This window comes from Aethalodelphis obliquidens, unplaced genomic scaffold, assembly GCF_003676395.1.
Source record: "Aethalodelphis obliquidens isolate GAN/ISIS:26980383/991018 unplaced genomic scaffold, ASM367639v1 scaffold45, whole genome shotgun sequence".
In the NCBI taxonomy this organism is placed as follows: domain Eukaryota; kingdom Metazoa; phylum Chordata; class Mammalia; order Artiodactyla; family Delphinidae; genus Aethalodelphis; species Aethalodelphis obliquidens.
Genome location: NW_020837989.1, coordinates 16,308,045 through 16,330,206, shown reverse-complemented (window position 1 = coordinate 16,330,206; position 22,162 = coordinate 16,308,045). Strand labels below are relative to the sequence as shown.

The window sequence follows — 22,162 nt, the reverse complement described above, 5'->3', positions numbered from 1 at the left end:
AGCACTCGTTAATATCTATAGATAGGAAGATTGGCATTATACAACCTGTAACACACTGAGCACAGGAAAACAAAAGGTTTCTAACACCACATAAGAGATGAAAATGCTTTCACTATAAATAGAATCTCAAAGGTCCCCAATTCCAAGAGTATCAGAAATGGTCTGTCTTGTCTACAGGTGAAAATTAATACCCCAAAGAGAACATGTGGAATATAACTGACATTTCCACAGTGATAGGAGAATTTAAGAGCTAAATCTATAAAACTTTTAGGAGAAAAATCTTAGTGACTATGATTTTAGCAAAGATTTTTGAAATATGATACAAAAAGCAAAAACAATTAATTGGATGGACTTCATTAAAATTAAACATTTTTGTTCTTCAAAATACACTGTTAAGAAAATGAAAAGGCAAGTCACAGGAGGAAGAAAACATCTGTAAAACATATCCAACAAAGGACTTGTATTTAGACAGTAATAAAAAAATTTTAAGTGGGCAAAATTTTTGAACAGATACTTCAAGGAAGATATACAGCAAATAAACACATGAAAAAATGCTCAACATCATTAAGGAAATGCAAATTAAAGCCACACTGAGATACCGTTTGTAGACTGGAAAAAAAATGCACAACTTAAAAGTTGAAAATTATGTTTTATTCAGAGGCCTTACTGAGGACTAAAGCACCGGATGGCAGCCTCTCAGATAGTTCTGAGGGACTACTCCAAAGATTTAAGAGAGGAGCCGGGATATACGGGAATTCTTGCTGGAAAAAAAAAAAAAACCCATGAAGTTGAACATCAAAAGATTACTGCTAATCACAAAAAAACAGACATCTCAAGTTAATGATTTTTAGTGCTTTTCTGTATATGGGACGGTGTAAGAGTCTGGGCTTACTGAAATCATTCCTTTGATATGCATCTTAACTACCTAAGGCCAGTATCCTGTTTTTCTCCATCCTGAATTCCCCTCAGGGTGCATAGTCTGGACAGCTACAGTGACTGATGGCTTGGTGGCTGGCAACCTGTTTTTCTCCTTCCTGCATTCCCCTCAGGGTGCACCAACAGGGACTCCTACAGTGGCTGATGACTTTATGGCCACAACATCCTTTGTTTACTGAAATGGCAAGCGACAGCGACATTCTTTGTCCACTCACTACACACCCACTAGAATGGCTAAAATTTAAGACTGATCATACCAAGAGCTGACAAGGAACCAGAACCCATGTATTGCTTGTGAGAATGTAAAATGGTAAAACCACTTTGGAAGCAGTTTGGCAACTTCTTTAGAAGTTAAACATAGCCCTACCATATACCCTAGTCATTCCACTCCTAGGTATTTACAAAAGAGAGATGAAGGCATATGTCCAGACAAAAACTTGTACATGAATGTTCACAGCAAAACAAAAAAGAACCAAAACTGGAAACAATCCAAATGCCCATCAACAAATTACAGTACAGTAAGCCCATACAATGTAATATTACTCAGGAATAAAAAAGAATGATCTATTAATATAGCTAACATACATTATGCTGAAAGAAGACAAAAGAAAGGGTTCATATTGTGTATAAGTCTATTTATATAAACTTCTAGAAAATACAAACTAATCTATAGTTATAGAAAGCAAATCAGTCGTTAGTTACCTGGGGATTGGGGCACAAGGAGGAATGAGAAGGAGAGAATACAATGGGGCAGGAAAAAACTGTTGAGGGTGATGGATATATTCGTTATCTTGCCTGTGGCAATGGGTTCACCAATTGTGCACTAAATATATGCAGTTTATTGTATGTTAATTATACACCAATAAAGATGTTTAAAGAAAAAAGATGTCCAAAGGATCTGTGGCAAAACAAACAGGTGAAGACCCCTGAATAAAGTATCAGCTACTCTAGGTGAAAAAAAAAAAAAACAAGCGTGGGTTTTCTTTTTACTTGATTTACTTTAATGTTAATTACTTAACATTAAAAAAAAAAAAAGGCAGCTATATCTGAGATATAAGCCCACTACCTTGGTTTTCTGTGACCTTTAGGATCAAAGATGGTTTATAAAGCAACCTCTGTTGGATCCTTGAAGCATGCTAAGTCTTCAAAGAAAATGCAAATCCTATTGCTTTCAAACAGTACTATTCCTAAAACAGGGAATAAGTCACAGAATCAGAAATCCAGAAAAATAATCTAGGACACCATAAACGCTACCTGTATCTGCTACCTAACAAAATGACAAAGTAGCTACTGCCTAAAGACCACTTATAACCACAATCAAGGATGGAATTTCCCATCTTCCATATAACCATGCTTCCATATAGGAATGCTGTGTTTCTCTTAATTAAGTTCTTTATGATTTTTCTCTTTTTTGTCCCCTTATCTGTTTCATCCCCCTTCTTGGAGGGAAGAAATTTAAGCAAATATTTAAAGGACCAATTGACACTCCCTAATTGTCACAGAGCCAAGCAACAGAGTCAATTTCTTCAATCTTTTCCCTTTCAGTCTCATAGCTTCTAGCATATCTCTTCCTTTTATATAATCCCTTTCCTCCAAGATCCTGAAATTTACTAAAGGAAATGTAGAATCCAAAATTTTATGCTTTTGCCTCGTCCATTTATTTATCCAATTTCCAACCTACAACTGTAAGAAGGGATGCTACACTGAGCAGGTGTTTGGGCTTGATGACATTTAAAGTCCCTTCCAACTCTAAAATTTTAAGACTACCATTCACAGCAAGCTTTACTAATGAATGGAAGTAAGAATCTCAAAGTTGAAAGAACAATGATTCACCCAGAGTTATCCTGTAATCAGTGGTAAAATTCCTTAAAATACTGGTCTCAATTTCCCTTTTCCTACAGTAATTCTCTTACTTTCTTAAAAAAGGTTCTTTGATTAGAAAAACTGTGTTTGTTAAAAAAAAAAAAAAAAGATAGGTAGAAAATAGGGTAAGATATGTTCATAGTGATTAAAATATTCTTTATTTTTCCATTTTAGCTTCAAGGTTTTAAGAAATTTTAGTATAAGCATCTTTTACTGCTCCTGATTCCCCAAAGGTCTGGCTATCCAAGGAACTAGAACGAGTCCTTATAGCAGCAGGGCAGTAGTAAAAACAAAGAGGGAGGGAATGATAAGACAGCTAGGCACAGGGAGAGGGTTGGCATTGTCTCATCTAACCCAAACAAGGGGCAAACACCCAATGCTGCTTTGCTGGTTAGCAAGAGATGAATTTTTTCCTACTACTTTCAGACAAAAGTGATTGAGAATAGAAGGCTCAACATAATAAAGAAAAACACTTAAGATTTCTTTCAATATGGGGATGCTTTTTGTAGTCATGATTTCAGCTGAGACATAAAATGAGAGAAAACACCACCTGCATATACAAACTCTGTTTCTCTATAATACCTAATATTTCTTGTTAATAAACATGATTTTAAGCTGTTTTTCTAAATCATACGTGGTATAACCTTATCTTTTAAGCCTCTGTTACATTTCACTGAAAATATAACACTCTCCAAGAATAAGGTGGCAATCCATTTATAAAATACACTGAACACCCCAGGGGATAACAAAAGGTGATTTTATCACACAGGAAATAAAATTAGTCTATTCTGACCCATATGCCCATCAACAAAGTTAAATCACTTCTCACTTATTACTATATTCTTAGCTTTTTAAATAAACAATTTACAGGTCATAAAAATTTCAACTCTTTTTATAAAAATATCCGAACATTTAACAACTCTCTCAAGGCAGAGATTTTATTTGAGGCATTCCCTCAGTTTCACCTCCTGTGAGGGAGGATTTCCTTTGAGACAAGTAAATGTAACATTATCCAGTGGATCCTTGTGCTGTCTCTTTAAAGACCAGGCAGGCAGAGGGCAAATTTTTAAGGTATCATTCTGTCATCTCAAACTCTCAATAACATTCCTGTAGGCTCCCCTCCCTCTTTCCAAACTAAGTAATCCCTGTGTTTATCAACTTCAAAAAACACAAATGACTTGTATAAAGTTCTATGCATACTCCTTGGTTTTCAGCGACCTTTTGGATCAAAATTAAAGCAGGTATCTGCATGAACAACTCCACTTCTTTCATAATCTCTACCTTTCCTAATATTTGTTTAAAATTCTGCCTGGCGGGGCTTCCCTGCTGGCGCAGTGGTTGAGAGTCTGCCTGCTAATGCAGGGGACATGGGTTCGAGCCCTGGTCTGGGAGGATCCCACATGCTGCGGAGCAACTGGGCCCATGAGCCACAACTACTGAGCCTGCACGTCTGGAGCCTGTGCTCCGCAACAAGAGAGGCCGTGATAGTGAGAGGCCCGCGCACCGCGATTAGAAGTGGCCTCCGCTTGCCACAACTAGAGAAAGCCCTCGCACAGAAACGAAGACCCAACACAGCAAAAATAAATAAACTAATAAACTCCTACCCCCAATATCTTAAAAAAAAAAATTCTGCCTGGCATCCTTCATTTTGGATGAACAGGGGTCTACAACTAAATATACTTTCACTCTCACTTTGCTTTTATTTATTTATTTTAAAAATAAATGTATTTATTTTTTATTTTTGGCTATGTTGGGTGTTCGTTGCTGCGCACGGGCTTTCTCTACTTACAGCAAGTGGGGGCTACTCTTCATTGTGGTGCAAGGGCTTCTCATTGCGGTGGCTTCACAGGCTCTAGGCACACGGGCTCAGTAGTTGTGGCTCACAGGCTCTAGAGTGCAGGCTCAGTAGCTGTGGCACACAGGCTTAGTTGCTCCATGGCATGTGGGATCTTACCGGACCAGGGCTCAAACCCGTGTCCCCTGCATTGGGAGGCGGATTCTTAACCACTGCGCCACCAGGGAAGTCCCTCACTTTGCTTTTAGAAGGGCATGAAACTGCAACACAGCAATAATTTTACATAGGTATCCAAAACTAAACAAGATTTTAAAAATTACATATCTTCTATTATTTCTAATCCCACACTAAAATTCATGTTTTACGAAGTTAGGCTCCTAGTTGAATCAAGATGCGATAGTCTTTCTTAAAATGGATCAGTTCTCGATTGTATGAGAAGACATGGAGTCTGTAAAATGCAGGAATACTCTGCAGCTTCCTAACATCCTGGTTATACTTACTCCCCTTACACATATTTCAGAAATCAGTCTCTCTGACACCCACATTCATTACTGCTGAAAAGGCAGAAAACACTCTGTTCATTTAGCATTTTTATTTCCCTTCATCTTAAGGGCTTCCAAAAGGAACTGGTATAATGCTGGACAAGGGGATAAGCTCATGGTCCAGGAGACGACAGACTCAAGAAGAACCAAGGGGAATGGAACACCAGACAGCCTGGCTTCACCACACACATTAGCATCTCGAACAACCACATGTTTTAAAAAGATGAGCCCTACCACTGTTTAAACTTAGACTCCTTGTGTCCTTTCCACACTAGATGCCTTTAAGGGTAAAGAGCAGATCTTAGGCAATTTGTGAGCTCTGTGTTCTCATCAGTTGATCTGTAATTAGAACCTGCATCAGCTTGGAAAGGTATGTAGCAGCTAAAGGGATTAGTAACCCCTCAGGTGCAAACAAATACCTTCAGGCACACTAGGTCCAAACCAGTGCAGTTTTATAAAATGCATTCTTAATGTAGCTCCCGAGGACACACACTGTAGAAAAGGGGGAGCAGGCGAAACAGCTTTGAGTTCACTTTTAGCCTGTAGTTCAAGAAAACTACACCATGCGTAACAAAAGCAAACCAGCAATCTCGCCCACTCTACCCACCGCCATATACATACACAGACACAAAGAGAAGTGGATTGCAATGCTCCTCCTAGGCTCTCATTTCCACAGAGTTCTTATATAAAGAGCAATGAGAAAGACAGAATATCCTGAAGCCTTGAGGTATGGTATAGTTGGCAATAAAGGGGTTAAGCAGCTCTACTTTCCTGGAAACTTTCCAATTCCTAGCCAGGAATGCAATTCTCCTCACTACCTGTGTGTGCTACATATTTTTTTAAAATTCAGCAGATTAAGAGTTAAGACCAACACCTCAGAAAGAAAAAGAGAACTTGGTTCAGCTGTACCCTCTCTAAAGCAAATACCAACGACTCTGAGCCTAATCCACTCAGCATACACAAGACTCCACGGACATGCCAAAAAACAGGTGAAAAGAAGTTGAATTTCCTCAGGTATCTCACCTTTCAGCCCCACACACTTAGTAGAATTTACAAATCTGTGAAACACGTAAGTGTTAGATAAAACAAAAGCACATGTAAAATTCCATTTAGAACCTGAAAAACATTTACAAGTCACAGAGGTCACTATAAATCAGCAAAAACAGCTGGAATTTGGGTGAGGAAGGTCAAAGGGTAACCATGGAAACAAAAGCAAAACAAAATGATACATAAATAGAAGAAATATGGGCCTTAAAACTTAAGGCTTAGAAGGAAAGCTCCCTAACTAGAAGTTCATGCTTATCCTAAAGAAACACAGGGAAATATTGCTTTGGTCACCATAGGGGGAAAACTGTCACTACTATTAAACCTACATTTCTGGGGGAAAAAGATGTTCACCAGATAAAAACACAGGCAGTGACTGCCAGCCTACAGTCACAGGAAAGGACATCCAGAAGCACCTGTCTTGCTAGAAATAGGTAGGAAGAGATGAGTCACTATTTTAATTCTGTTTAGTGCTCTCCACATTCCAACCCTCTAGGTCCCAAAGCAACATTATCCTTTTTCATCACTTTCTCAGTTTTCTTCCCAGACTTGTGGAGTTGGGTCCGAACGCTAAGGGGTGGGGATAAGAGAAAAGAGAAAGAAAGAGGAAAAAGTTAGAAACCTTTTGGTTAGCAGAAAAAGATACTGGGGTGGCAGAGTAATTACGTGCGAGAGAAGACTACATTACAGTTACGACTAGCAAACGGTTATTAAGATCCAAAACTCCCTCTCTTGGACAGCGCCCCCTATCTTTCAAAGCTTCTACAGTAAAAAGCAAACAACTCCCTGGAGAGAGGAGTAAAAAAGAAGATGCAGTGTGTGCAAAGGTAATGAGATACCACAGTGTTACACGAATATCAATATTCTTTCAGACTGGAATTGGCACCTGATGAAAGTCAGACTCTTCTACAGGTTGGAAAAGGGTTGTCAGTAGCCTTGGGGCACAGGATGTGGCAGAAGAGCTGAAGAGATAGTTATCATGGGAAACGTACAAAAGGCAATTCCCTTAGGTACTCACAAACTTCTTGGCCTTTTAGTCTAACTTCCTCCCCGTGGGGGAGGGTGATCACCGTCCTAAGAAGGGCATATTCATGAGAGAAGTTCGAACCCCTTGCTAAGTGATAAGCAACAGGGCAAAGGGACAGGTTCTCTGGATAAAGAAATACTGGGAAGCCAACTACCGTCATGCCCAATGACCAGAGTAACTGGGCAGGTACCCATTCCTGCAGCCGCAAGGACAAACGTCCAAGGGAGGAGGGAAGGCAGGGCCAAAGTCAGGTAACATTCCTGGGGGGAAGGATTATCAGGTGACACTGGGCTGAGGGCCCAGAGAGGAGACTGGGCGGGAGGAAAGTTAGCAGGTGAAAGAGATCAATCTTGGGCAAGGAAGTGACCTTTGGAGAAGCAAACAGGAGGATACCAAAAACAGGGGGAAGGGTAATAAGAGAAAATGGACCCCGAAAAGCACACAGGATCGAGATAGAAAAGGCGTGTTCGGGTAACGGAGAAAGAAGAAAGGAAGTGGGGCTGAGAGGGAAGAGATGGGGCCGAGACCGGCCAGGGCTACGGGGGCTAAGAGCAGAGCGTGCGAGCTGGGGGATGAGGAAGCCCCGAGGTTGCCGGGGCAAGAGCCAGTTGGGACTCCGGGGCTCCGGGAGGTCCCGGAGCAGTCGGAGGTTGGGCTTTGGAGCCCAGGACCGAGCAAAATGAGGAAGGGAGGCGCGGGGTCGGCTCCCCAGAGACTGGCGTGCACCCCTGGGGCCGGCTGCGGAGGTCTCCGGGGTCCGGAGGGCGGTTACGGGGCCAGGCTGAGGGAACCGGGTGGGAGGGACACTCACAAATTTCTTGGATTTGCCGCCGTCGCCGCCCGCCGAAGGCAGCTCGTCCGGGCTCCGGCCCTTCTTCTTGTCCCGGGTCCCGCGACCGGGCCCCGGGCCCCCGCCGGGCGGCTCCATGTCCAGGTTCGCGCTGCTAGTGACCCCGCGTCTACGCCGCTCCCGCCCGGCAGCTCCAAGCCCGCCGCCGCCGCCGCCCAGCAGCTCTTCAGCCAGCCGCCGCGCCCCGCCTCATTAGCATGCCGGGCTGCGCGCGCCTCATGAATATACAACCGCGACGCCTCGCTCCCGCCCGCCTGCCCCACTTCCGCCCGGACACGCAGCCCCTACCAACGGGGTAAGGGAGGGGGGGTGGAGGAAAGCCGCGGAAGCGCACTACCTGCCTGGCGGGCCTAACCATTCGGACCCACGTTGGGGGGGTGATGGTGAGTGGGCGGTGCAACTCTCCCAGGCAGCGCCACCTGGCGGCTGGAGCGGCGCAGGCCTCCCTGCTCCCACGCAGTGCCCACGTGGCTGTAAAGCCTGGACCCTCTCACACTCCAGACCAGGATATTATTATCTGAACCAAAAATCGCATAAGAGAGACTGTTATCTTTGCAGAAAATTTAGTGCCGGGCTTTCCAGGATAATATAGTTTTTATGTGTTCAATACCCATGGAGCACATGAAAAAATAAAGTGATAGCTACCATTTATTGAAAGCTATGTACCAAGAACAGAGCTTGGTCCAGGGCCAGTGCTAGACTGAAGTCGACTAGCTCTGGAGTTAGATTACCTAGTTCTAAATCCAAGGTCTACTACTTTCCATGTTTCTAATCTGGAAAAACTAGTTATTGCTACAGTGTGCCTGAAGCTTAATAATAGCTAACCATTTACCATACACTTGTTCTATGCCAGACTCCATGCAAAAACACTCTACACCTATTTTCTCACTGAATCCTCACAATGCCATGTGATAGATTCCACTAGTCTCACCATTTTAAAGATAGGAAATTTGGACATCGACAATTGAAGTGACTTGCCCAGGGACACATAATGAAGTGACAAAAAACTTAAAACCAGGTTGGTCTGACGGCCAAGCCCTATATTTAACCAGGATTCCCTACTGACATAAACCAAACCTGAGTGAAAAAAACAGGCATTCTCCAAAAGTATGTTCTTTGCTCTACTAGCTTGATTCCTCCCTCAGTGATTTCATCTATTCTCAAGAATAGCTACATCTGTCCCTTGTGTGAAAAGCCTGTGGTACCCAGTAAGTCCTCAAAGTCTGGACTTATCTTTCCCACGACTGGCAAAAGATTTCAACTGCATGTTCCTGGAGGGCAGTCAGTGACTCATTCATTAGGGAGCCCAGTGCTCAGTCTAGGGTCTGTTATTTTACAAAGACTCTGCCAAGCTGGCTGGCTCCTAAATCTGACCTTCATCTCTTACCTTCCACTTTCTAATTGCCTGATGGACAGTTGCACAGAGTTGTCCAGCCCACACTTCGAAATCAATTTGTCCCAAACAGTTCAAAAGCTACTTACTTTCTATGCTAGTGTTGAGAAACGACAGGATCAGAGCATGGAAGGAGTGATCCAGGTATTACTCTTCTTTCTTGTACCACTGTCTACATCTACTATAGCATTTATCTTACTCCCTACTGGGGAAGAGTCCATGTTTGTGGCTACTACAATATCTAGCATCATTCTTCACATAGACAATGAAGATAAGGAGCAACTGCTTATGTCAGTCACCATTTTATCTCAGTGTATCCTCACCAACTAGCATCACCAATCCCAACACCCAGGTTCAAAAACCTGAAGTCATCTTCTACTCCCTCTCTTAAGCTAGTAATCTGCTCAGGTTTGTCTAACTCTTAACTAATACGCTCTCTTAACTCCCTATATATGAGTAAGACAATCCATGTAGAATACATATATACAGGTCCTAATGTAAGGTGAGTGCTGAATGAATGTTAACTATGATTTTTATTATATACATCATCACCCCATTTCCTCTCTCTTCATACACAGGCAGCTAGCAAGAATTAAGAATATTCCCAGAAAGGCAAAAGGTACAAAAAATACCAACTTGGTTTATTGAATAAAAAGGGTGGTAAAATGGACATAAAGCCAGAAGTTAGAACAGGACATTTTCACACCCTCCCCGATCTCAAAACTGCACTTCCCATCATCTGGGTTAAGGTGTTAGGGAGCCAGAGCCCCCTAAAATCCCTTACTCTTCACCTGCACTGGAAACAAGGCCTGCATTAGGAGAACCCAGGAGGAAGTCAAAGGCAACCTTACTCCTGTCTACCCCCTCACCCCTAAAGCCTCTGGGTTACAGGGAAGTAGGGAAGGAATAAGTGAGCCAGAAGGGCTGGGACTGGCCTCTAGGGCTCACCGCCCAAGATGTCCTAGAGATGGCTATCCTTGTCCCCATCCAATCCCTAATAGGTACCATTCTCAGACCTTGGGAGGGAGAAGAGAGGGGATAGTTGGTTCCAGACCAAGATGTGGTCTCCAAACCCTCCCCCAGCGTTGGTAAAAGCCCTGAGAGTAACCTGACCAGGGGTGGAAGAGCCACACCTTTTCCCTCCCACCCAACCAAGAGGTAAAAAGGAATATCTGGGGACACAGCAAGCCCAGCCACTCTTAAATCTCCACGTCGCTTTCCTTGTCATTGTCATGGTCTCCATCATAGAATTCATTGGGTGCCTCTGGCCTACAAAGTAAGGAAAGAGAGAAAGAGAGGTCAGGTTCCCACTCTCCAAGTTCCAATCTTCTCCCACATAGGTACCCTCTCTGGAGCCATTTCTCAGGCCCCCATTGTCAGGGAACCACTCCTCTCCTTCTGCTGGTAGAGACTGACTGCTATTCATTCATGCATTCATATAGTCAATAAACATTTACTGACAGACTGCTCTGTGCCAGACACTGTCATAAGCCTTAGCAGTAGAGAATCAATCAGACAAAATTTCTGCCTATCCTCAAAAAAACTCACCGAATAAATGAGACTGACAATAACTAACAAAGTAAAAACATAAATATGGTAATTTCAGATGGTGGAAAGCACTATGAATAAAATGAAATAAAGGGATGTGACTGAGCGTGATGGGAGGAAACAGGTAAAATTTCAGATAGGATTATCAGGAGAGGCTGTTCTAACAAGGTAAGACCTGAAGTCTGAGAAGAAGCTGGACAGGCAAAGACATCAGGAAGACCATTCCAAGCCGCAAGAAAACCAAGTACAGAAGTTATAAGGTGGACGGAGACTGATGTATTCCAGTGAGAAAAGGAGGTCAAGATGGCTAGGGGAAGTGTGCACAGACGATGGTCATTAGAGATGAGACCAGGGACATAGGTAAGGGCCTTTAAAGCATGCAGGGCCTCTTAAAGCCACCGTCAGAAATTTGGATTTTCTTCTAAGTGCAATGGAAAGGAGCATTTTTAGCAGAGGAGTGATATACTATAAACCTGTAGTGAGCAAAGGGATGTGAAAGCAACACAAGATCCCGTAAGTACTCAATACTGCTCTCTTTCTTTTTGGAAAACTATTCTCTGGGAGAATATGTATAACTGAATTATCCTGCCCACGGCTGATAACTGAGAAAGAAGGAAGAAAGTCATCAAAGAGTAGCTGGGGAACAAAGTCAGGAAAGGCCCCTCTGCCTGGAAAGCAATGTCTCAGTTACCTCTAAGTGCACAAGGGTTAAAGGTGAGGAGTCAGAGACTCGAGTTTGAATCTCAGCCCTGATATTTAGCTAGCTGTGGGACTTTCAGAAAGTTATTTAGCCTCTCTGAGCCTTAGATTCCTCTTCTGGTAATTTAAGAATAGCGCCTCTTAGGGTTGTCTGATGGCAAGAGACTGATGACAGGATGACATTGTATCATGTATGTTTTAATATAAAGCACTCAGTAACAGTCTGCTGCTTAGCAAACCCACAAAAAGTGGTAAAACTTATTACTACTCTGCAAATGATATGCAAGCTGGAGCTATAGGCATCAAAGAAAAGGAGTTCAGTGGGTGGTCTGATGGTAGGGCTTAGGACAGGAAGAGGCCTGAGGCTTTTCTGCTGGCTCTTGAGAGCAGGCTGTATAATGCAGAAACTAGGCCCAGATACCAGCCTGGAACTACAGATAAAAATAAAACAAACTTTGCCAAAAGGAAGAACTTAAAAACAGATTTTTAAGAAAATCAATTTCCAAAAGTCAAGCCCCAGAGACCTGGAGAAGTTGAGAAGGAGATGAGGGGTCAAAAAGGATCCCTGAGGCCAGATGTTCAGATACTTCCTCAACCAAGAGAGAAAATAAGGGGTTACTCATGGAGGAGAAGGGTTGGAGTGGTCCCAAGGGTCTAAGCAGTAGAGCCCAGGTCCAGAGGAGAGATCTGAAAGCCTGAACTCTAAGAAAGAGAGAAGATTCTGGAAGGGACTGAGAAGCCCATCAGACTCTGCAGCAGAGCCAGATCAAACATCTAACAGTGCATGGGAGCAGGACCAGGTGTCCTACAAGCGTCCAGCTGTGGTTATCCCCCAGTCACGTAAGGAAATCTGTTCTCTATTAAGTGCATCTGTTTCTGCACTTCTGGGTTCTGCTGTTTTTTTCCCTTCATTTTTCAGAAAAGCCTGGTTTGGGGTGTTTTAAAAAGTCTATTCTAGTCTTTTTTTCCCCCTATTCAGTGCATCCGTAAATATTTTAATATGTATCTCAGAAAGGTAAAGACATAAAAACACACACACATACATAATACAACTGAGAAAATTAACAGAGGAAAGAAATCTAAGGGCCTTTCAAGAGCAGTACATGGGCAGTGACCTGTCCAGCTTAGAATCTGGAAGGAGTGAGTAAAATGCTGCCAAGAATATAAACTGTTACAGACTTTATGGAAGGCAATTTGGCAACAAATAAAAAAATTTTAGTGCACACAGCCTTTGACCTAGCAACAACAATTCCAGGAATCTCACCCACTCAGACAAGCATGCAAAGATGTATATGGACAGGGATTCACTTCCATACTCCTTGTAATATGGATAAAATGGAAAATAATGTAAATGCCTGTCAATGGCACTTGGTTAAATTATGCTACATCCACACAATGGAATATTATACAGCTAATAAAATAATGAAGCAGATTTTTATATATATTGGCATGAAAAGATACACTGTTATGTTAAAAAAAAAAGTTGGAAATTGTAGAACATATATAGAGTAATCCAATTTGTATTAAAAAAAAAAAAGACTGCACAACTCTGAAAATGAGTGTATGTGTGCCCTTGTGTTTATATGTGAATGTTAAATAGTACTGTTGTAATCTACAGAAAAAATCTGAAAAGATAGAAGTCAAACTATTAACATTGGATACTTTGTGAAACGGGTCTGGGATCGTGTAAAAGCAAACTGAACATATTTTGGTGCCGTTTAAAATTTTTACAACAAACATATGTTACTTACGTCATTAGAAGCAGGGCAGAAAAGTGTGGGATTGCCACATACCAAAGGAGGTAAGCCAAGGACAATTAGGCTAATGCCCTCTAATGTACTTTTTCCCTCTTAACCTCCCCAAAAAGCTTGTGGGAATCCCTTGCTCTCAAGTCCCTGCCCCAGACCTGCTGTAGTTCTCCTCGGGACCCCTCTCCTCTGCGTCAGCCTCATCAGTCCTGTCATAGGTTAGGAGGTCTGCCGGCACATCGTGAATCTGGACACTAGGTGCATGGTTCAGCATCTTCAGGTTTTCAAAGATTGTCTGGCGGATCTGGTCCAGATACTGGTTGGGGATGAGGAATAGACAGTGAGCAGCTCCCAGTGATTCCCAGGGCATCTATGCTTCTAACTGCCTTTTGCCCCTACTGTCCTAGTTTCAATCCCACCTCACATCTTAGTTTGAGTCTCCCAGCTGTTAACTGTCCCTCCTCCCAACCCTGACTGCTTCTGCCTTAACCTGGGCTGCCTCCTAGCTGAGAACAGTGACAGTGATGGCTGAGAACTTCTTTTCTTCCCTGGTTTCTCTGACTTCCCACATCCTGGACCTCTCCTGGGCTCCCCCGCCTTGGTGCTCAGCTTCTCCGAGCTGCTGACCTGGCGTGAGTTCTGATTCTCGATGCGGGTGCTGACGTCTGGATGGAGCGTGAAGTCCGGGGCAAAGTACTCAAAGTATTCTTGGGGGAAAAGGAGATTAGGAGGAGACGTTATGGCTCAGATAGAGGCAGGCAGGTCCCAAGACTTGCCACTCCCTTTCCTTTCCATCCGAAACCCCTACGTAATAGCTGCCCAACCTTTTCCCTGACCTGGGTCCAGGGGTTTAGTCTGCAGAGCTCTGAGAAAGTCAAACTTTCCACCTGCTTTCAAACCAGGCCATTTTGGGGTCTTCTGAAAATGGCCTTCCTGTTCTGGGGGCATCATGGGGTGGTCCTTACCACTGTAGGGAAGCTCCTCACTAATGGCCTCTTCTACTAGCAGCGATGTCTCATACGTCCTGAAACAAACCAGCAGAGGGGGGCGGGCTGAACAAGTGGGCTGAAGGGCCCACCTGGCCATCTCTCAGGGAGCCCCTAGCTCGCACTGGACAAGGGGGAGGAGGAAAAATGGGGGCGTGCTCACCAACAGCGGGCAACATTCCGGACAGTATAGCCACCACCACCTAGCACCAGCAGAGGGATATTGAAGCTCTTGACATATTCAACGCACTCCCTGTTAAAAGGAACCAGAGGAACAGGTGGCAGAAGTTACCAAAAGCCAAAGTATACGCTTCTAGATATTGCCTGGAAAGGTGCACAAGGAAACTAGAAATGTTCTCTATCTTGATCTAGGCAGTGAAAATCACTAAGTTATATCCCTGAGATTTGCGCACTTTATTATCCACATGTTGTGTCTCAATAAAAACTTTAAAATAGGGTGCACTCCTACCTCTGTCCTGCTCAGCACCCACCCTGGCACCCGACCTGTTAGTCAACTGTTCTCACCAAGGCACCAGCAAGTGCTGTCAGTTTAGCCACCAAAATATAACTCAAATCATCTGCTTCTCTCCATCAACCACCTCCTCCAACTTGGCATCCTGCCTACACAATACCAATAGCTTCCTAACTGGTCTTCCCACTTCCACTCCTGTGTACCGCCCCCCCGCCACCCCAAACCTTTCTCCATTCAGCACTCAGAGCAGTCACTTTAAAATATAAGCCGGATCATATCACTTCCCTGTTTAAAACCTGTCTAAAGTTTCCCATCACATCTGAAATATAATCCAGACTCCTTACCAGGGTCTAAAGGCTCTGCACAACCCCACCACTGCCGACTTCTCAGACCTCACCTCAAACCACCTGCAGCCTGCTCTCCCTGTCCCTACCTTGTTGGTTTTACTTCATCTCCTCCACTATACCAGCTCTGCCCTGTCTCAGAGCCTCTGCATGGGTCCTTCTCACTGCTTGGGATAGACCTCCCTCTGCTCCTTTTATGGCTCGCTCCTTTTAGCCTCCAGGTCTCAGCTCAGAATTTTGGGAAATTCTTCCCAAATCGTGCTGTCTAAAGTAGGTTCTCCATTGTTATCCTGTGTCTTAGCTTTCTATCTTTTTCTTTCACAGAATTTATAACTATCTACCTGTCTTGTTTGCTTACTTATTTTTTGTCTGTTTCCTAGGCTAAACTGTAAACTCCATGGGAGTTTCCCCACTGCATCCCCATCTCCTAGTACAATGCCTGGAACATAATAGGTGCTTAACAAAAACCTACTGTGAATGAATGACCAACTGGGGAACACTGTTTAAGGTGACATTTCTGGATCAAAGTACAACATATAGCTACTTTTGAGTCCCAAAAGGAGGTGAGGTCCATTCCCCAACTACTCCCATTCCATGTATTGAGGCCCAAGGCCACGTGAAAACCTGGGGGAGTGGAAGGAGGGCAGGTCTCACCCATGTCCTCGAATGCTGAGGTTGAAGCAGCCCAATCGATCACAGCCCAGAGAGTCAGCTCCACACTGCAAAAATCAAAACCCAAGGTGGCTACAGTGAGATAACTACTCAGAATGTCACAGATGTCCTTCACTTCCCTTCCCCCACCAGCCTAGGGACTCTCCTCTTTCCTGCTCTCTTCCCTCAAGCCCAGTGCCTGAGGAGGCACTGACAGTATTACCTGGAGCACAATGCACGTGGGTTGGTAGAAGTCCACCACCTGGTTGATAACTGGCTGGAAAAGGTGCTTGTAACCTGGGAGAGGGCCAAAGATGGGCACCTGGCACCCCAAGGGGATGGGGAGACAGGGAACAAAAGGAAAAAGGGGGTTCAGAGAGCGTGGAGCCCAGGAACGCGTGGCAGAAGTTACCAAAAGCCAAAGTATACGCTTCTAGATGTTGCCCCAGGAATGGGGCAACCCAAAGGGGCAACCATTGGTTCTGAACTTCTAGGTGGGGTCTGATGAACTTCTGGAGTGACTGATGGAAGCTAATGACCCTTTTCCCAGAAAAATGCACATACAATATGTTGCACACAATTTCCGGGGAATTCATGGTCCCTCTGAAGGCCATTCATCCTTAAGGACACCTGGCCCAACAGTAGACAACATCAGGCAGAAGAGGTTAACTCAAGGAGAGAGAGAAGGAGCCTAGTGAGCGGGGAGAAGACTTCAGTACATACTCTGGTCATCAATGCCATCCCGCAGGGGCACATTGAGGCAGTAGTAGCGGCCACTCTCTGCTCCAACTTCATACATGTCACCTGTAGGGAAGTGGGGGGTGGGAGTGGCAGCGGTACCTGGGAGGTATCTACAACCCAGCCGCTTCAACCCCAACTGTACTCCGAGGGCCTCTCACTCCATCTATGTGCACCCACCACTCACTCCCTCGAACCACTAAGTCCCCTGCAGCTTGCATTCATTCAACAGATACTTTTGGAGGGCCTACCATGAGCCAAGCTGGGAGCGAGGCACTGGGGATACAGCAGTAAAGAGAACTAACGAAATGATTGAAATCCCACCAAGCTTATGTTCTTGGGAGGTAGGCATGATAAGGTGGGAGGCGGTAAACAAAACAAAACACCACAATAAATTCAAACAGCAGTGAGTGCTCTGAAAAAACTAAGCAGAGTGATGTGACAGAGTAACGGGGTGATCAGGAAAGCCTTCTCCAAGGAGGGGGCCATCTGAGCTGAGACCTGAGGCTGAGGAGGAGAAAGTCATGGTAAGAGCTGAAGAGTATGAAGGGGACAGACGTTCCTATTCCCATACCTGTGCCAGGGAAGAAGTAGTTTCCATATTTGTGGAAGGACACTGTCATGACCCGGTCCGTGAGGTAGAAGGCTTCCTGAACCCCGTCACCGTGGTGGATGTCAATATCAATGTAGAGCACCCGAGGGTGGTACCTGGGGTGAGGGCAAAGCCAGGGTCTGAGGCAGAGGTGAACCCCAGGAGGAAAACCCCCCAACCCGCTCCTCCCAAACACAAGGTCTGGAATTATGAAGAGTCTACATTGGCCCAAGTCACCTGAAACCTAATACCACCAGTTCCCTAAGGGCAACCCTGGGGCTCCAGCCTGGAGGCAGGGACAGGAGAGGGATGTGCAGAGAAGGCTGAAATGTGAGCAGGCAGCGGGGAATCTGCAGCAGAGCACAGGAAGAGGCAGCCTGAGAAAAGCATCAAGAACTTGGGAAAAGCTAGTGTGGGGTGGAGGTCAGGGTCAGGGCCAGGGCAGTCTCAGACCTCCTCAGCCAAGAGCCTCTTAAGTCCCCCCATCTCCTCCCAGGCTACTTACTTCAGCAGCTCCAGGATGCCAATCACAATGTCATTGACATAGCAGAAGCCAGAAGCCTATGGTAAGAGAGTGGTCTTACAGAGAGGAACGACTCCTCCACCCAGCTGCCCACTAGTGTCATCCTGACCTCCTACCCTACAGTAGCTGTTGTCTCCCCCATCTCCTCCTCACTCACCTCAAACTTCTTGGCATGGTGCAGACCACCAGCCCAGTTAATGGCAATATCACAGATCTGAAAGACAAACACCCAACTCACAGTCCTTCTCCTGCCCACCGCCAAAGCTGGGAGCTCAGGATCAGGGTTAAGGCCTTGGATTCAGGGACCCACAGGAAGGGGGAAATAGGACTCGGGGCTATGGTCACCTTGTTGTTCAGCTGGGTTGCTCCTTGCAGAGATGCACCTGTGTAACGGGAGCAGAACTCAAAGAGCCCGGGAAACACTGGGCTGCAGGAAGAAGAGCAAGTTGGAGCCCTTTTACCTTTGTCCACTCCCTTCCTACACCTCTCTCCCTACCCCAAAGCCCTCTGATCTCCATGCTTCAATAACCCCCCTGCCCCTCCTACATACCTGGGTTATCTGCAAATTTATTTGACAAATATTTTAGACCAAACCATGTACTGAGCCTTGTGCGATGGGAAGTAGGGAAGCCCAGTGGTAGTATTCCCTAGCTGCACAAAGAGCATTTACGGCCCCAGCTGTGGCCTGAGGGCTGACTCTGCATTCCCAGATCTATAAAGTGAACTCAGAAATAGCAGCAGCAATAACACAAAAAACAAGAAACCTCCCAGGACAGCATGTAACTGAAAAACCCAATGGGCAGGGCAGCGTGTGCAGGACAGACCACTGCGACTGGTGTGCTCAAGAAAGGCTCCATGGCGTGAAGCTTCATGGTGGTGTGAAGGCTGAGAAGGCCTTGGTGAGGCTGAATGGGGAACAAAGGGTATTCCAGGAAGACACCCTGTGCAGCAGGGGTGTAGGGATAAGGTTGGGAAGGTGCTCAGGGCCAGCCTGAGGAGTTGGCCTCTATCCTCCAGCCCAGGCTGCTTCTATTGGTAGGATCTTTCAGGGAAACGTATTAGTGTAGTGTTTAAAAACCTAGGCTCTGGATCTGAATCCTGCCACCTCCACTGACCAGTTATGTGACTCAGGTTAAGTTACCAAAATCTCCTCAAATTTCAGTTTATGTACTTATGCCTACCATCAGGAAAAGGACTAGTACATCTCACGGGTGGTGTGAGAATTAGGTGGATATACCAGCAATCCTTGGCACAGCAGAATAAGTACTCAATAAACTGTAGCTGTTGTAGGAAACTATAGCATCAACAACCAAGTTTCTTCAAAAAATAAATTCAAAGGAGAGAAGGAAACATTATAGGTTAAAAGTCTTAAGAGACATAGCAACCAAATATAATATGTGGACCTTGTTTAAATCTTAATTAAAGTAATTTAACTGCAAAAAGGAAAAAATTTGAGACGACTGGAGAAATTTAAGTACTGATTGCATATTTGATGATATGAAGGAATCACTGTTAATTTTTCAGGTGTGATGATATTGTTCACTTTTTTTTAAAGAGTATCATTTGGAGACATATAGTAAAGCATTTATGGATAAAAGGGTGTGACATCTGGAATTTGCTTTAAAATAATCTAACATGGGAGGATATAGACGAAGTAAGATTAGCCATTTGCTCTAAGTGTTGTAGCTCAGTGATAGATATGTGCGAGTTCACCGTAGTTTCAGAAATGTTTGAAATTTTCCCTAACAAAAAGTTTAGAAATGAATTGTGCAGATGGCAGCTGTTGTAGTCACTATATTTTTGTGGATGTAGACTAGAATGGAAGCAAGGATCATGGCTTATCTTTGTTGTCCACCTTCTTCCCACAGGGCCTAACTCTGAGTCTTATAATATATGAGTTCAACGTAAATGTGGTAGTGTCTAAACACTCTCTTGCTTTTTAAAACCCTTTGATGACTTCCCCCTACTCAAGAGGTTGAAAACCCCAATTCATAATAGGGCTGTTTACTTTTCAAAGGCCCTACCTATCTCTTTAGCCTTGATTCAGATCACTCTCAGATTCTGTGGGTGGCCTTTTTTCTGTTCCTCAAATAAGTCTCACTCTGTCCTACCACAGACCCTTAGCACATGTTGTCCCTACTGCCCAAGACATTCTTCCCCTCACCCTCCATCCTCCCAACTACCTTTCCTCTAATTACCTCCTACTTTCTTTAGATCTCAGCTCAATCTTTATTATTTCCTCTAGGAAGCCTCCACTGACCAGCCCCTGCCCAGGCTACAGAATTCTCCCATGTATACACTCTCATAGTCTGTCACATACATCTCCTTCAGAGGCCTTAGCACAAGTGCAATATTAAAATTGTTTTGTTGTTGTTGATCATTGCGTCCCTAGCATTTAGCGCAGGGCCTGGCCTAGAGCCAATGACCAATAAATATTTCTTGAATAAACGAGTAAATGATGATTCATTGACAAGTATCCCCCCTCCATCATATCTTCCCACTGCTGCCACAAGACCTCACTCAAGTACTCTCATTGAAATGCCTGGCAACAAGGTGTCTGGCATCAAAGGTCCCAGTCCTCCCCTCACCAGTCATCGCCCACGTTGAAGGCATTAAGGCTCTTGGTGAAGCCTTGCATATTGGTGGGGCTGACTCTCTGCAGGAAGTCGATGTAGTCCTCAGAGTGGAAGCGGCACATGTCATGCTGGGAGGCCTGGTATGGCTTGAAGACCTCGGATGGAAACACAAGGTGAACCCAGGAAGGGTCAGTCCCACTCACTGGGCTGAGACTGCCCACACTGAGCCCAGACTTGGGGACTGTCCAAAACTACACACAGCAGTCCCCTCGCCCCCCAATCCTTGTTATTCTATGAGACAAATGTCAGTGAAGAGAGACTCTGATTAGCTTGGTGGTTTATTATGATCAAGCCCCCTAAAGACCACTGGGCTTGCCTTTTCCATCCCACCTCCAGCACAGCCTTTCCTACCTTCTCAAACCTTAACCCCCTTCCACCTGCCCTGTTCCTTGGATCTCCTATTCCTGATTCTCTTCATACTCATCTCCCCTGGGCTCTGATTCTGTCCACTCTCTCCTCTGAGTTCTTAATTTTGGAATCAAATAATATGGGACACACGACAACCTTCTAATTAAAACCCAAGATGCCCAGGTGCTAATAAGCCAGAGATTTATTATCTTTTGAGTGGTTCACACACTTCTTTAGAAACTGGACAAGAGCAAAAAGTTTTTCTCTCCCCAGAAAATGCTCAAAGGCACATCCTGGCAAACAATTTCAAGAGAGTCAGGGATTCATGCACTAACATCACCTCAGTCTTTTCTACGACCAATTAACTTGTCTGTGCCTCAGCACAAGCAGTGGACACTCATTCAATACAGTTGACTAATTCCCCTTGCAATGCATCAGGGCCGAGCAATATGTTATAATCACATATCACTGCTATAAATTCCAGGCCAGGAACAGACAGCATGTGTATATCCAGGAGATGGAGGGATAGGTAGTAATTAAGTATAACTATGTGTGGGGGGGGGGGGGGGGGGTATTCTAGGTTGAAAAGGGAATACCCAGGACATCTCCTTCTGTCCTACACACACATACACATTTACACAGAGGGCTGCAAAGTCCTCCCTGGAGCTCTAGCTTGGAGGTGGAGAGAAGTGGCAGAGAAGGTATGGGAATGAGGGTAAACCTCACATCCAGATACAGTGAGCCAGCCGCCTTCTCTTCTTTGAGGCCACAGAACTGCCCTAAGATGCTGGGGAGGGAAAAATTTTGTGTCTTCAAACCAGCCCCACTCCACCCTAACCCTAGGCCAAGAGTTGGTCCACTTGAGGTCAAAAGGTGGCCGACCTAAGGTGAAAAAGTATCTCTCATTAAGTCAGTGGATGCACCCACCAACACTCTGCATATGGGGGTGCTCCTGGTTCCTTCTACCCCCCAACACACACTCTAGGGGTGGGTCGCTCTTGGTGCATTCAGTGCAGCCTACCCATCCCTAGGGCCGCAGCTCCTCCCCAACCTCAATCCCCAGCAGAAGCCGCGAGACTCACGATCATCTTCTTATAGAGACCGTAGTGCAGGACCAGACTATGGGTCAATGCCAAGCGATGGGGCTTCATAGGGTGACCAGCCCCTGGGGGTGAGAGAAGAGAGTTCGTCAGTACGCATTCCTGGAGTTGTAGCCCCGACCTCGAAACCTCGGCGTCCCGAAATCCCTCGCCTACAACCTTGTTCCCTCACCGTAGTGGAAGTTGCCCACGTCGGGGTCGTAGAAATAGGCCACAGTCTTGGCCATGGTGCCGGCGGGACCAGGCCCAGCGTCTCCGCCGCCAGCCTGGCCGCCTGCCCCACCCCCGGTCCTGCGTGCTGCGTAAGCACGCAGCCTGCCTCTGCGG

General features: G+C 45.0%; 2 protein-coding genes across 4 annotated transcripts in view; both read right to left on the bottom strand.

Annotated features, from left to right (window-relative positions):
- Positions 1–8,207, bottom strand: part of DIAPH1 (diaphanous related formin 1) — a 97,758-nt gene extending 89,551 nt beyond the window's left edge. For both annotated transcript variants that reach the window (XM_027081788.1, XM_027081789.1), the window contains exon 1: positions 8,019–8,207. In XM_027081788.1, the coding sequence (XP_026937589.1) occupies positions 8,019–8,135 (117 nt within the window). In that variant the 5' untranslated portion in view covers positions 8,136–8,207. The remainder of the gene's footprint in view (positions 1–8,018) is intronic.
- Positions 8,208–10,065: 1,858 nt separating this feature from the next.
- Positions 10,066–22,142, bottom strand: HDAC3 (histone deacetylase 3). 2 transcript variants are annotated; one of them, XM_027081821.1, is made up of 15 exons: positions 22,008–22,142; positions 21,818–21,900; positions 20,340–20,482; positions 18,097–18,178; positions 17,909–17,965; positions 17,734–17,789; positions 17,211–17,344; positions 16,622–16,702; positions 16,122–16,195; positions 15,902–15,966; positions 14,595–14,684; positions 14,411–14,469; positions 14,073–14,152; positions 13,604–13,761; positions 10,066–10,719 (listed from the first exon to the last, which is right to left on the bottom strand). In XM_027081821.1, exons 1-15 carry the CDS (start codon positions 22,060–22,062, stop codon positions 10,650–10,652), a joined length of 1,287 nt encoding a protein of 428 aa, XP_026937622.1. In that variant the 5' UTR covers positions 22,063–22,142; the 3' UTR covers positions 10,066–10,649. The 2 variants fall into 2 exon arrangements, with proteins under 2 accessions (XP_026937622.1, XP_026937623.1); XM_027081822.1 differs by lacking the exon at positions 14,595–14,684.
- Positions 22,143–22,162: the final 20 nt, after the last annotated feature.

Bases quoted from the DNA above. Each gene is read 5' to 3' on its own strand.
- HDAC3 (XM_027081821.1), bottom strand. From the start codon at position 22,062: ATGGCCAAGACTGTGGCCTATTTCTACGACCCCGACGTGGGCAACTTC. The intron at 17,966-18,096 runs GTGACCATAGCC...TTTGTCTTTCAG, and splicing joins CAACCCAGCTGAACAACAAG to ATCTGTGATATTGCCATTAA. The intron at 17,345-17,733 runs GTAAGTAGCCTG...CCCTCACCCCAG, and splicing joins GGCATCCTGGAGCTGCTGAA to GTACCACCCTCGGGTGCTCT.